Raw genomic sequence first — 15,155 nt, 5'->3', positions numbered from 1 at the left:
TTGGGCAATGCCGCGTGGACGTGTATACCGACATGGAATTCAAAACGCTCGCAAGAGGAACGTGGATCTTGAGTCGAGTCATATGATATGCTCGTATATTAATCGTCTATACTAGTCCAACGGACGGAGGGGAAGAAACGAACGAACGACACGAAAAGTTCAAGGTTCATGGGCTGACGAGAAGTGACGAGGTTGAAAGCGAAAGGCCTAGGCACAACGGTAATAGGCTGTGCTCTCTTTCTTGGGCCGCATTATTTGTGTGTACAGCCCAAAGGATACAACGTTAAATGGGCCGAATTTATGTAGAGGATGGGTGGCATGGGCGCATGGCAGGCCCATCTTGGCCGTGCCCGCTGCACGGCAAGCCGACCTGTCGTCATCCGATTTGTCCGAGCCGTTCGATGCGGTTGGTGTCTGCGTGTGCGGTGTGCCTAGCTGGGTGGTCACGGCTACATCTTTCCGTGGCTCTTGTGTCAATAGTGCGATTTGATTGTAGATTTTAGCCTACTCCAGATCATTTTAGTGGAGCTAGTTGCGTGTACCCTGTACCCATCCATCTATCCATTATATAGCAAAGACAAGAGATGATGGGCTTCTAGCTCAGTTGACAAAGGGGTTTGTTGGTGATCCCTACGGCCAGGGTTCAAATTCTGACCCCCTCACCTTTCATCGGGATTAAATGAAGGGTTGAAATAAATACGTGGAAATTGTACGTATTTGTTCTTAAAAAGGTATAGTATGAGCCCGATTCTCTTGGGTTAGGATGTTTGTAAATCTTTTGTAGTATGGATGTTGAGTGACGTATCACGATATAATAAAGAGTTCTCGAATAGAGGTAGCTGAGATGTGTAGGATGTTTTCTCTTTAAATCTTCTACAACATTGTACTTCACGCACACGCCAATTTGCTTTGTTCTTATTATAGATGCCTTTTGATTCTAGCTCTTATAGGAAAAAAATGCCTTGACATATTATAGAATGAATAAATTGCTCTTGCTCTGTAATAAACAATTTGATAAATGACTCACGCGTTTCGGTATAGCTCTTGTCTACTCTTTTTATTTATTAATTTTAGTCCAGAGAAAGCACTTTGCTAGTGGTACGCTTTAGTGTCGCGACGTCATCCCAGTGAATCGATATGTATTAAGCTTTAATATGTTCTTATAATTTTGGCATTATATCATCGACCATTCACGATACCATGGATAGACCAAGATTATATCATTTCATGCTGTACTTTCTTTGGTTTTTAAAATTTGCTTTAATATGTTGTACTGTGTTCTCATAAAAAAAATGATCCCGTTGACTTTGGGCATATGTTTGACCATTTATTCTTATTTAAAAAATATAATTATTATTTATTTTGTTATGATTTATTTTATAATTATAATTACCTTAAACATAACATGATTTTTATATTTACATAAATATTTTAAATAAGATAAATGATTAAATATATATTAAAACTTAACAACGTCAGACATTTAAAAAATTAGCAGTACCGTGAATATCTCACCATGGTTTGATGCAATGATCAGGCAACTGCGGAAGCCTCGCTTGGTTGCGTCAACAGCTATATTACGTGCTTTCAAAAAAAAAAAAAAAACAGCTATATTATGTGGAGGGACAGATCCAACCCATTAAAGAAGGAGGGGCTAATTGTCTTCATGCTACTTCCACCTCTTTACTGTTCCGATTTTCCTCTTTTTCTTCGTGGTCTTCTTATTTAAATATAATGGACGGTAAAATGTTAAATATAAATAACGTAAAAATACACTCTTTATTGAGCGGAGGTAGGCTGTGTTCAGCGACGGATAAATTATGCGGCACAAAAACATAGTAATAGATTACTATATGATTAATTAATTATTAAAAATTAAAAAAATATTAATATGATTTTTCAAAGCACTTTACTATATATTTTTTAAAAAAAATATATTGTTTAGCAGTTCAGAAATAGTGCTTATGAAAAACGAGAGAATCAAGCGGGTGAAAAAAGAACTCGGCATACTGTGGGTTGGATTCTCGGACTGAGGGAGCAGTATCTAATTGCTCACGGAAACGGAAGCGTTATAGAACCGTGTAACATTCCATAACAAACCAACGGGGCAGGCCATACCCAAGTTGCCGTGGTTTTCAGCATCGGCGGGAGGGGCAGCCGCGGGCGGACGGGCGCACCGACGACCAGTGGTAGTTGTTTGCCCCATCGACGAGGGCATGCGAGCGCCACGAGCAGTACCTAGCGACCTCGAATAAATGAACAGTTCAATGGCGAAGTCCAGATCGGCTGTCCAGTGCGATGGCGGCCACCGACGGCGTCCCAACACCATGGCGGTTCGCCACCTAGCGCAGCCCCAGACCGGTGGCGTGGGCCTCATGGCCGGTGGGCGTGCCGCACTGCGAGTTTACAGCGTCAACTGGGCAGACTGGCACCTTTGGATTTGGATCTGAATATGTTCTCTAACTCTGAAACTTCTTGAGCTTGTTGATATATACTCCCTCAGTTACAGGTTATATAGGATTATGAATATTCACTTATAATTTTTAACCATTCGCTTTATTCAAAAATTTAGTGTAAATATAAAAATTTATAAGTAATACTTAAAATACTTTTAATAATAAATAAAATAAATAATATTTTTATTTTTTTAAATAAGACGAGTAGTTAAATATTACAAACAAAAAATCAAAATCCCATATAATATGGGACGGAGGGAGTATATACTCAGCCAAACTTGGTCAACCTGATACCTGTTTCAACGTGAATACGTGATCAGGCCGGCTAGCTAGCTAATCCAAATTGTCGATCAAAATGCGCAAATGCAAACTGAAGTGGCAAGGTTGGGTGGTCGTCACATACACACATACGGGTAATAAGTATGACAAGAGAATCTGGGCGTACAATAGTCAATACGTGAGTCCGGACTCCGAAGACACGAGACAGCATGATGCCCAGACACGACATGCTGCATGCCCCATCTGAATCTTTATTATAATCTTGAAGCGTGAAGTAGTGAACCGAACTGTTACAAGTACAGGCAAGATTCAGAGGCTGTTCTACGTATAATTGATCAAGGGTGACCCTGATTAAGAAAAACTGGTGAATATAAATTGCATATGAAAGGATGACCCTGATCGAGTGCTGAATCGATGATGGATTATTTGACAGACTTTTTTTTTTGGTTCAAAATCACACCATCTAGAGCAACTTAAACAAAGCGAGGTTCAGTAGGATCTTTATTGGAGATCACATGGGCCTAATCTTTTGTCGTTTTAGCCGGAAAAAAAATTAAACGTCATATTTACGAACGAAAAATAATTTATAAATAAAACTTATATATATATATATTCTTAACAATTTAAAGTAAATACCGCAAAATAAATTATTACTTAAAATTTTAAAGTTAAATTTAATTTTAGCTTATAAGCATAAGAAAAAAAATAAAAGGTTGCATAAAATAGAAAGACCCTGAATCACCTCGCACAATCCCTTGACCCAGGGACTCTAGGTAGCCCCTGCATAGTTATCGACTTAGGAAAATGGTAGACATATGATTTTTTTTTTGATTTTGGTACGCTCAAACTGTAAAAACTGTAACGGTGTGGTGTGGAGAGAAACGTAACGCAGAGTAGAAATGTAATGTCACTCGTGGGCCGTAAACCTAACTATAAGAGAAATGTTTTATTGTACAAACATTTTAAAAAATATTCTACGTATAGGTACCGACTTATGGCAGCGTGGGAGACTTTTCTGATTATGCGTGACCGCCATTGAGCTTCCCTTTTTCCGTCATGACCACTCTTCTCCTAAGAGCAAAATCAATATCAATAGTAACATCAGTTGTCTACTTCAATTTTATTCCATGTCATACACAAGTAATTTTGTAGCTCACACATATAATAAAAGACTTTAATTTTCAGCTTATTCTGTCATGACAATAATATTATATTCTTTACGTACCCTATCACCACTCTTTCTTATCTTGTAAGTAGTACTTTTTCTTAATTTGTGTGTGCAGACTGACTCTAAATTAAGCATCCATCCATCTTCTCTTTCTTTTTTTGTTTTTTTTCCAACTCAGCCATATCTTTTTTGGAATCAACTTTAACACCTCTATTGTATCTGCTCTAAGGCCCTTCACCTTCGATGACCACCGTTGCCTCCCTCCACCCCCAGCAACGACCTTCCAATTGTGGCTCCAGGGCTTCAGGCCCTCGTTTCTCTGTCGCTGCATCTTCATCCTGGTGACGGTGGCTTCTGCATACATCAAATTTGACTTGTGCATTAGATTTAACAACTAGTATACAGTATTGTAGTATTGTGATTCCAGCCTTCTAGGTAGCTCTTCCGCCAAAAAACTTGACAGTGACTACTTTTGTATTTGAAGAAGCAAGCCTGGAACCTTTTTAGCCTATACAAATTTGTTGACTAGTTGATAGCAATCATTATGTACTTTTGTGGGCATTATGACAAAACTATTTCAATTCATAATGAGAGCAACTTCAATGGTATAGCCAACTACTAACTTCAATTCATATATAATCAATTTAATAGCCAATTTATATAATAGTTGCCTATAAAACATATACTATCATGTCTCACCTGTCATACATTGAAGTCTGTGCTGCAGCTGGATATAAATCTGTAGCCCACTGCTCTTCTCTCCCCTATCTTATCTTCTTAAAATATGTTTATAACTGGTTTATAGTCTACTATTTCCTCTCTTATCTTTTTAAAATATATTTATAGCTGACTTATAGTGTACTATTGTACCTGCTCTAATGCCAATCTATCTGCTGCTAATAAGATGATCAATATGTTGAGATTGGCTCCGGTTTTCACGATACTAACCCAAAATCTCACATCCTACACATCCTGGAAATTAACCTTTTTACCATCTTTTTAAAAAAAAAGTAACTTGAGGTACCATATTATTTCGTGTAAAAATTTGTATCCTAAGGTATAATGTATAAGAAAATTTTGAAGGATGATAAAAAGAACCCCGGAAATAGAACCCAATCAGTCCCCCTTTTTTGATAATTCATTGTTGGTTAAACGAAATCTGTGTGATATTTACTCGACAATCTGATGCAACCTAAATTTATTTAAATTTATTGTGAAAGTGGCAGATATATGGTGATTTGCTTCTCTTTTAAGTGGCTAATGAATGAATTGTCCATTCTTGCAGGAGGATGATGAAGTGCTAAGGAAGGAGGGCCAACAACGTAATCCACTTATGTTAGAGGAATTACTTAAGATGCATCAAAATATTTAGAATGGCAAGTGCAAGGGCAACTTGGGGATGATCTAGTGGATCATTTCTGAGCGTTTCATGGTGCTCGGTAGTTTGTTGCATTGTGTTTTGTGTGAAGTATATGGTTTTGAACATTACTACTCGAATTTTTCATTTCCATATTTGAATCGTGGTGTTTGACCATGTTAATGTGATAATGGCTAAATACTATGCATAACAAATAGTCACGTGAATTACTATGATGTTTTTTTGGCATGTAATTACTATGATGTTAAACTAGTGTACATATAGACTCTATGGTAAAATATAAGAAAAAAAAATAGGGACCAAGAAATATGAGTTGTGCTACTTGTTAGACTGGAGGCATTTCGATATCACGAGGAAATAGGGGCAACGGGCAACTCCCATTTACCCTTTGGAAGCTATAAAATAAGGTTATTGTTGAAGACGTGCGGCTAGCATAATCTATTATTTGCAAGCGTAAAAACATGACCCAAGTCTTTTTGCAAGATACTTCATTGATTTGATTTGCAAATTGACACTAGAAGAAAATGAGGAGTGATATCCATCCCCACTTGACTGTACATGGTTCAGTGGCTCACATCTCCAAAGATGTTGTATACTGGCTTTATCTTCTTGAACAACCGGAAGATACAGATGCATGTCAAGTAAATAGTTAAGTACGATCAAGATTAGAACTTTTCTTACCATCCTTAAAAAATATCTTAATTTACTATATTTTTAATGTAAAACGTATAATAACTCGAGATACGTTATATCTTGAGGTACCAAAAAATTTGTACTAAAATTCTTGATATCTTGATGTGTTTTTCGAGGATGATAAAAAAAACCCTCGAGATTAGCAGGGAACATGCTTAGAAAAAAGTTAAACACGAGACATTTCGAATAGTTTTGGATATGTTCATTAATGGGGCCTATGAAAGGGACCAGAAAACGTTCTCGAGGTGGCCGACTATTCCCGGGACCGTTTCTACGATTTTTTTCCCCACTTTTTCCCCTTGAAATTTCTTACCGAATGTATGGTGTCGTGGTGTAAATCCATGAATGAACCAAATAATTAGAGAAAACTAAACAACATATTGCATTGCAAACTACCAAAAAATGTTTTTTTTATGGTATCGTGGTAAATAAATATCTACACCAGCCTATCTAACACGTGACCAAATCAAGGTTCTTTTCGAAGTTCATGAGACATCAGGTACGTCGGCGTTTAATATTTGCATGCTTGTATCACACCACGTCGTAATTAATTAAGTACAACATATACTATAAATACGCTTCAGTACATTACACAGCACTTGTGTTTGTACATCTAGCGAAACCCATACAACCTACATAAAAACATCAGTCCTATAGCTATAAAAACATTGGTTTTCTTTTTCACAAAAAAGCAAAGCCATTTTACCTTAAAATTTACCAATTCCACTGATACGAGTGTGAGAGTATGAGAAATGAAGAGAAATGGGTAAATAAATCCACATATAGTATTGTGCCTGCCTTGTAAGCACTGTACAAGCACTACAGACCACACGAAACAGCAGAGGATAATCAGCAGCAACAGAGACCCCCCTCAAAAAAACATGAATCAGTTGTACTAAATTCCCTTAGGCGGGGCAACCAAACAACCCCAAAACACTCTTCCAATAAAGGTATCTTTTACCTTGAATTTTTTTCTCCCAATTAAGTTGCAAGCACATCAACACAAAGAATCTTCCTCCTCTCTTTATTTACACTATAGCCCTGGGAAGACCACCAAATCACCCACAGGTAGATCAGAGAGACCACTCCATTTGACCTAACCAACCCACCCTGCCAAGTTTCTTCCAAATTTCCAAGCCCTTTTGCTGCATTTGCATGCCATCTTGCCATCTCATTGACATGAGCTTGGGCTACATGTGTTTATTTATCTCATCAGTAAGCTTGTTGGATTCTTGCATGCCTCTAGCAAGCACTGATAAATAACGGAAGCGAATGCTCTGGCACAGCTGCTGCTTTGTTTCAGGCACTAAAACAACTGGGGTCTTTTCAAGTCATTGGGGGAGTTGCTGCTCTCTTCTGCTGCCTTGGGCTGGTTTGTTTTTTTTTTTTTTTCTTGATCTCTTCTCCTCCGGGGTTCGCGTCGCGTCGCTCTCGTCTCGTCATGGCACCACTGAGGGGAGCCAAGCGGAGGAAGCGGCAGGCCGAGAGGGCGATGCCGGTGGCGGCGCAGGCGATGCCGGCGCCGGCAGGCGGGGATTGGTGGGACGGCTTCGCCCGTAGGCTTGCAGCAGGTATACGTTCGCGGTCCTCTCTCTCTCTCTTCCTCTGTCTCTCGTCTCCCTGTTTCGAGCACTGTGCTCCTCGTCCTTAACCATGGCCGGTCTGTTGGTGCTTGGACTCGCTGTAAGCCTCGCGCCCGCGCCCGTAACCCTCGCTGCCGGTGAGTAATGCGTGCTAATCTCCTCGGGCTTAGGATTGTTCGCGGGCGGATTCCGCGGGGTTAGATCAGGGAGACCCGCCGTTGAATTTGCACTGCTCGTGCCTGCGCGTATCTGTTCGATGCGTTGCTTAATCTGCCCGTGCAGTGCTCCTTAATCAGGTTGGTTACTGTGCGCAAATCCGCTGTTTCGGTGGGCGTGTTTTGGAGGTGGTGGGATTGTACGGTGCAGGGAGGCGCGAACCATCTCGGGCCGGGGATGCTCTGGATTGGAGACCACCATGGATGTCGATTGCTCAGAGGGTATGAGCAAAGGAAAAAGCTTGTGAATGCCGTTGCTACGATGGGTATCAATCGAGTAGGCCATGTTTGGGGAGAGGAATTTGATTATGCCATTCGTGGTTTTGTTGTTCCCGTCTCCATTCCAGATCTATGAAGCCTTGGTGCAATTATATTTCTGGGCGCTACAATTTTACAGGTGCTGTTGATTTTGCCCATTGCGTCAAATTCAGAATCGGCTGGTCCCTTGTTCATGGCTCGACATTGCAAGAACTGCCCTACTTTTTCTTTGAAACATATGAAGTAACTGTTGGCTTGTTTTACTAAGGGAACAACAACACCTCCTGGAGAACGATTAGTTCATACATGTGATCGGATTGCTTTGCTTGTTGAGTCAATAGTTTTTAAAGTGCTAAACTGTTAAGTGAAGCATATGTGTTTTCGAGAAATTTGCCTGTTTCTTCATGGATAGTTCTTCCCAACTCCATCATCCGATTGGCTGCTAATAATTCTTGAAAGAAAACAAAAGATGAGATTGGAACAGATTGACTGGCAATTCCAGAAAATGTTTCGTCGGGCTCATAGGATTTGCTACATGTCTTGAATGGCGTGTTCCTAGTTATGAGAGAAATGGATTCCGAGGAGGAAATTTCATTGATCCTCTGGTAGCTGGTACTACAGTAAATATACTGTTTCTGTGATACACTGTGATAGATCATCCCAGGAATTATTCACTAGGCCTCTCCATAGCTTGTTCGTCAGAGATAATTAGGTGAAGCAGCACGAAAGAAGTCCGATTTGCTTGAAACAACTATGTAGATTTTTATAGCCATATGTCAGTCTGATTTACTTTATTCTGGTCAGACTTGTTCTTACCAAAAAATATAGAAAATTAGGATTTTTGAATTCTTCAAGTTCTACTGTATCTTTATCCTGAACTTTCCTGATTGTTGAAATGATCTGAAACACTGAGAAGGGTCAGTTCTGGATGCCTTACCAATCCTTTATGACAAGTGACATTATTAGGATTTCATGTTTTGACAAGAGGCTGTTCAATATCTAGTACAAACCTGAGCATCAAGGGTGATTCAAGAAATTAGATACATGAATGACAGCATTCTAGTCATCTATATTTAACAAGGGCAGTGTCCCTTATACTGATGTTTCTCTTAACTTTTGAATTGAGTATTCCTATCTGGCTACTTCATTGCCAAAACAGTTAAATCTTTTTCTCATATAATATGCCCAGCTCATTTTTAGTATTATTCAATATTGCTAGTACTGTTACTTTCTCTTTATCTTGATATTTGTGGACCATTTTTTATTAGATTTGAAACTCTTATGTTTAAGTTGCTACTAGAAGGTTCACACATGTTCTTCTCCTACCCATATGTATGGAGAGAATGAATCAAATTCTTTAGCTTTCAGCATATCTGAAATTTCTCTTCATGCTTTCTGCAGCTTCTTGTCAAGTAATTTATGATACAGTCAACTAATGCCACAGCAATCTGTAATTAAATCTTATGTTTCCACAGGCCAATTTTCCAAAGACTGCCAAAACTTTGAGTCAGTATTCAAGATGTCGAAGAAGACCTTTGACTACCTTTGCTCTTTGATTAGTGGGGACTTCACAAGAAAGACACAAAGTTTCAGAAATTTCAGGTTTGGAGACAAGGCAATTCTTGGCGTGGAGGATCAAGTAGCTGTTGCATTGTTAAGATTGACCACGGGTGAGTCACTTTTGAGCATAGGGAACCGCTTTGGGATGAACCACTCAGCCATCTCGAACATCACTTGGAAGTTTATCGAGGCCTTGGAGGAGCGCGCTGCCAGTCATCTGAAGTGGCCTACTCCTGAGGAGATGGCAACCATCAAAGCCAAGTTTGAAAAGATCCAGGGTCTCCCAAACTGCTGCGGTGCCATAGACACAACGCACATCCTCATGTGCTCTTCAGCTCAGCCTAACAGCAATGTCTGGCTCGACGGCGAGAACAGGAACAGCATGGTCCTGCAGGCCATCGTCGACGCCGACATGCGGTTCAGAGACGTTGTCAGCGGCTGGCCTGGCAGCTTGAATGACTCGTGCATCCTGCGCACCTCAGGCTTCTACAGGCTGTGCGAGAAAGGCGCAAGGCTGGATGGACAAATGGAGCTTCCAGGAGAGCCGGGCGGGTCAGTGGTGAGAGAGTACATTCTTGGGGATGCAAGCTATCCTCTTCTTCCCTGGCTGATGACTCCGTACCAAGAGAACGGTCTATCTCCGGCGAAAGGTGAGTTCAACAAACGGCACGCCGCGACGATCATGGTGGTGCAGGGTGCTCTGGCCAACCTGAAGGAGAGGTGGCAGGTTCTCAAGGGAGAGCTGTGGAGGCCAGACAAGCACCGGCTGCCGAGGATCATCTACGTCTGCTGCCTGCTCACCAACATCATGATCGACTTCGAGGATGCGGCGAGGGGCGGGATGCCGCCGTCGCACAACCACGACGACGGCTACAGGCAGCAGTTCAGCGATGTTGCTGACGTCGGCGCGGCCGCGCAGAGGGACCTGCTGTGCCAGTATATGAGCAGGATCGGCAGCAGCTTGCCGGCGTGATTCTGATCTCTTTGCTTGCTTTGTTTCTCTTTCCTTTTCTTTTCCTTTTCCTTGACATGAAAGGAAAGATACCAACAGATGATAGAGGTGTAATGCGAATTTTGGTTGTTTTCAAGATTGGTCGGTTTTGATAGCAAGTATTCTGAGATTATTCAAACACTATTAAGCAACTTAAATGGCTATAAAGAAATCGGTAAGCTCTAGTTTCATTCAAATTCCAAACCAGGCCGAAGTTCACTCACGTCGAAACGATTACTCTTGGTCGTCAACGTATATCAAAACATGGCAGCAGTATATACTGAAGTCACAATTTGGAAACCGAGAAGCCAGCTCATGTTTGATTTGAGCAGAAAAACGTGACATGTTTACTGTGCTCGATTACCCCAAGATCGATATGGAACCACAAGAATAACAACTGTGCGGCGACAGATGTTCGAAGGACACATCAAACTGGGAGCATTGATCTGCTAACGGAGACACAACTATCTATCTGATGTTAGCTCATCGTCAATCGTCTCAACCTGAAGGATGTTCGCCATTAATTGAAAATAGATCTCGCAAAGTGTCTTGTTGCCGTGGCCAGGGCATTGCTTACCTTCTGCACGCACAAGAGAGTATTAAGTAAAAATAGGAAACTCTCTCAGGTTAATTTGCAATTGCACACTTAAGGTGATGCGACGGCCTGCCGAACCTGCTCAGCGAGCGACCCAGATCCATCCAGTCCATGACCTAAAACCTTTTCAAGAATCGCCTTGGCATCTGTTTCCAGAACAATCCTGCACAACCATTTGTGAGGAATCAATTATCATCAACAAGAAAAGCAAAGGTCCAGAAAACTACAACTAATCAAATATTTAACACCTGATCGTAGGTTTTCTGCATAGCATGTCGTTTCTGCAAATGTTATCTGAAGAACGTTGAGCTGTGAACTGAGCATACCCTACAACGAACTACATTTTCTTATGATAGATAACTGATAGCTGACAATAATAATTTTTTAATCAAATTCTGGCCCAATTCTCCTCATCCAAACAAGGCCAAGGAAAGAGAATTAGTTTCTTTACTCTGACCACCTAGTGTTTAATCTCGTATTTCAGCATTGCAAGCCTAAGGTCTCAGGTCTCCTACTCTATCTGTTGCCTCGAGGTACGAGAAAAAAATACCTCGAGATAGCGGTATCTCGAGATACCAAATCGTTTTCCATCATTGAATCTAACTGGGTAGGATATGCACGGTTAAAGGTACCGCGAGATACTGGTACCTCGAGGTACTTTTTGTTGGACTGAAATAAACTTCTTGCTATAAACTCATCAAATATAAATATATAATAGTCATTAAAACCTCAGCTAGTTGTGTTCCTTCTTCATGACTTGTGACATTGACAAGAAATTGTACATATCCATTTTTGGAAACAGAGGCCAAATAAATTGATGGAAAGCAAATATTAGCACATGCAAACACAGAATTACCCTCTGTCAACAACTTCGTCAAGGCATAAGAAGATAAGCTCCAGGTTTTCAAACGCAGCCCTTCTGTTTACTTTGTTTCTGAAACAAGAAAGAGACTTGTTAAGACATGATACAGTACTGAGTACCATGTGTAATGGAAGTTAAAAGTTTTACGGAGCAGTACAGCCACACCTGAGAAGGTAATCAACAGCTTCAGAGAAGCCTTGTAGAAGTGATGCTAAAATGAGCTCATTCTCGCCATCTCCTCCGGTTATAAAAAAGTGTAGATCTTGAATAAACTTGTATACAACGATGCAATTGTCAAACATTACTATATCGGCTGCAAAATGGGAAACAGAAAACCAAATTATTGGATGACTATAACTGGATGATTGGACCAAACAGACTAATATGCAAATTTCTATGCCCCCATGCAATGCAACACGATTTCTACAATTACCAAAAATGAATTTATTAAACCAAGAATAAAGCATTTCAGACGACTCCTAGCATTATTTGAGATCATTGCATTTGTTGGGGAAAAAAATCTATCTTCCCTCCAAAACTTTGTATCATTCAATCAATTTTAAGAAAAACAGCAGAATTCATTATCAGTAAAAAACAGATAGACTTGTTATTCTGTAAGACTGTAATACAAGTTGGCATTCCACTGCAAAATCTGCCACAATGCAGAAATTGGCAAATTAAAATTTCGTAATCAACAGGACATCTTCTTTTTTTTTTTTGGCTGGGTAATCAACAGGGTTTCCAAAAGATGAGACAAAAAATGAAATGGTGCTCCAACAGGAAGATATGCGTATGCCTCTACATTATGCCACAACTTTATAAACTAATAACCAATAATGCCATGCAGTGAGAAGTAAGCTGTTAAATTATTAATTGATGCTCTCAGGAAGAAGGCAATCATTCTCTGTTTAACTACACAGGTAGAGCCGAGCCCACGGAAGTAGAATTAAAAACATTGCTTTCATTTTTACCGAATAAAGTTAGAACAGCGTATATTTGGCTCAAAGTTTGATGCAAACCACCTTCTGTTCTAGCGTTCGTTTTCTTGGTTCTCAAAAAGACCGACTTCTCGAAAGCTTGCTTCGAGGACAAGGAGGGCCAGTCATGGCAGTAGTACTTGACCGCCACACGCTTCCCTTCGGAATCCAGCACAATAATGTTCTTCACCAAAGGGCAGGATTCCTGGTCCTGCACGCGGAGCAACGATCAAAGCCAACACTTGAGAGAAATTATTTCCGGGCAGCAAAATTTGGCAAACAAAAACACCAAATAGTCTCTCTACGCTTGAAATAGAGAGAATATATGGAATATCACACCGATACCGCAGGATTTTCACCATTTGTCCAGTTGTTATTGCGGTCTTGCCCCATAAACCCTAACGGCCTAACTAAACCGAAGAAACAGAGATGCGCGCAGGTACACTTCGCGAGAGAAGAGGGCGGTGGAAGGAATTACCATCTCGGGGACGTGGATTCGCATTGTTGGCGAAGGGCTGCCGCGATGGTCTGGTGGATTTCGTCGCCGCTTGCTGCGCGGGGCGAGGCGATGGAAGGAAGGAGCAAGAGCCGGACGAAGACGGAGGAGAAAGAAGGCGAGCGAACCGGATTTTTTTACTTTCCGGGTACAGATCCGATAACTGCAATACAGCATCATGATCCGGCCCAATATAGCATCATGATCCGGCCCAGAGCCCAAACTAAGGCCCATACTTCTTGGGCTGGTTACAGCCTTGCAGTAAAGCTTCTCTCCAACCAAACGCATACGCTCATATGTACGTGTGTAGACTTCTTTTTTCACAAACGTCTAATCTCATATAGACATGCACATAATCACCACTACGGACGCACTTTGTTTTTTCAGGATCCGATAACTGATAATTCCGTAAACGATTTATCAGTTATAGCTCAAACGATCCTTATCTTGTTTTTCAAACATGCCTTCAGAGATCATCGGTTTCTTTTTCAAGAAACTTATTAGTGAATGATTAATTAAGTATTAACTTAAAATTGATTAATATTTTTGAAGAGTTGTTTAGACTATTTTAAATAAATGTTTAGATAGAAATTTTTTTCTAAAAAAAAAATTGTTTAGTAGTTTGTTAAGCGTGTTTACGGGAAATATGGAAAGTTTTCACCCTTTTCCTCGCTACGGAACATATCCTCAGCTTGGATGAAAAGTGCCATCAATATTTCACACTTGACTCTCTTAGCTAACCTGAAAAAATGGAATTCAATCTCAGAAGCATCATGCTAACTTGTCTTCTTTCTCTCGTCAGGTAAGGTTATTCACCAACAACTTGTGAAGGACTCGTGCAACAACAGTACAAGCTAACTTCTCAAAGTCGACTACTCCGGCAGGTAAACCGAATATAACTCTTAAAAAAGAAGCTGCAAATTGATCAGTGGCCAAGTCACTACTACTAGTCATTCCCGTGTGCTGACTTCTTCACACTGGATAGCTAAGTCAGTACGTAGTCGACTGCTAATCAAGTCAGAAATCAGTAAATCACCCTCAAAAGAGCACAGTGTCTTCTGATTTTGATGTCTTGACAGCCGGTATGTGTTTGCATTCAGAGTTGCAGACACAGCAATCTGGGTAGTTAAGGTTTTTCTCTTGACCTGGGCACATCCTGGTCTGAAACAAAAGGGGTTCAAGGATATTTTCTACTGAAAAGTAGAAGGAACAAAGAGTTCAGGTCTGACTTTTGCGCATGTTAATCGGTTAAGAACAGTTCAATGACGAAAATTAAGTACGAAATTTATCTACACCTCTATTTTTCACTTCTACTCATGTTTATAAACTAAAATTTAAATTTTCACCCTTAAATTTAGAATTGATTTTGGGGTTTTCACCAGAGTTTATTTTTCAGTCTTAGATTTTAGATCGCTAAGAATACGCATATAAAAATTTTATTCATATTTTTTTTTCGTTTGTAAATATGTTGTTTGCAAACAATCACCCCTTTAGTCTCAACTTACACGTTGAAAGCCTGAAATTACTGGGAAGTTAGCTGGCTTGAGGATGGGTTCAAGGAAAAGTAAGATATGTATATATTCTGATTCCGAAGCCTGTACAGCTGTACTCTGGGTTGGAATCGAGCAGTTGCAGCAAACAAGC

General features: G+C 40.3%; 2 protein-coding genes across 2 annotated transcripts; one reads left to right on the top strand and one right to left on the bottom strand.

Annotated features, from left to right (window-relative positions):
- The first annotated feature begins 7,301 nt into the window (after positions 1-7,301).
- LOC102700942 (protein ALP1-like) lies at positions 7,302-10,755 on the top strand. The gene is made up of 2 exons (XM_006644916.2): positions 7,302-7,545; positions 9,506-10,755. The coding sequence occupies exons 1-2, from the start codon at positions 7,416-7,418 to the stop codon at positions 10,561-10,563; spliced, it is 1,188 nt and encodes a 395-aa protein (XP_006644979.1). The 5' UTR covers positions 7,302-7,415; the 3' UTR covers positions 10,564-10,755.
- On the bottom strand, positions 10,745-13,603 carry LOC102700663 (coatomer subunit zeta-3-like). The gene is made up of 6 exons (XM_006644915.3): positions 13,494-13,603; positions 13,061-13,226; positions 12,204-12,351; positions 12,033-12,110; positions 11,255-11,339; positions 10,745-11,161 (listed from the first exon to the last, which is right to left on the bottom strand). The coding sequence occupies exons 1-6, from the start codon at positions 13,515-13,517 to the stop codon at positions 11,102-11,104; spliced, it is 561 nt and encodes a 186-aa protein (XP_006644978.1). The 5' UTR covers positions 13,518-13,603; the 3' UTR covers positions 10,745-11,101.
- Positions 13,604-15,155: the final 1,552 nt, after the last annotated feature.

Source organism: Oryza brachyantha, chromosome 1 (genome assembly GCF_000231095.2).
Source record: "Oryza brachyantha chromosome 1, ObraRS2, whole genome shotgun sequence".
In the NCBI taxonomy this organism is placed as follows: Eukaryota; Viridiplantae; Streptophyta; class Magnoliopsida; order Poales; family Poaceae; genus Oryza; species Oryza brachyantha.
Note: the sequence above shows the minus strand (reverse complement) of the source record. Positions and strands in the feature narration are given on the sequence as shown.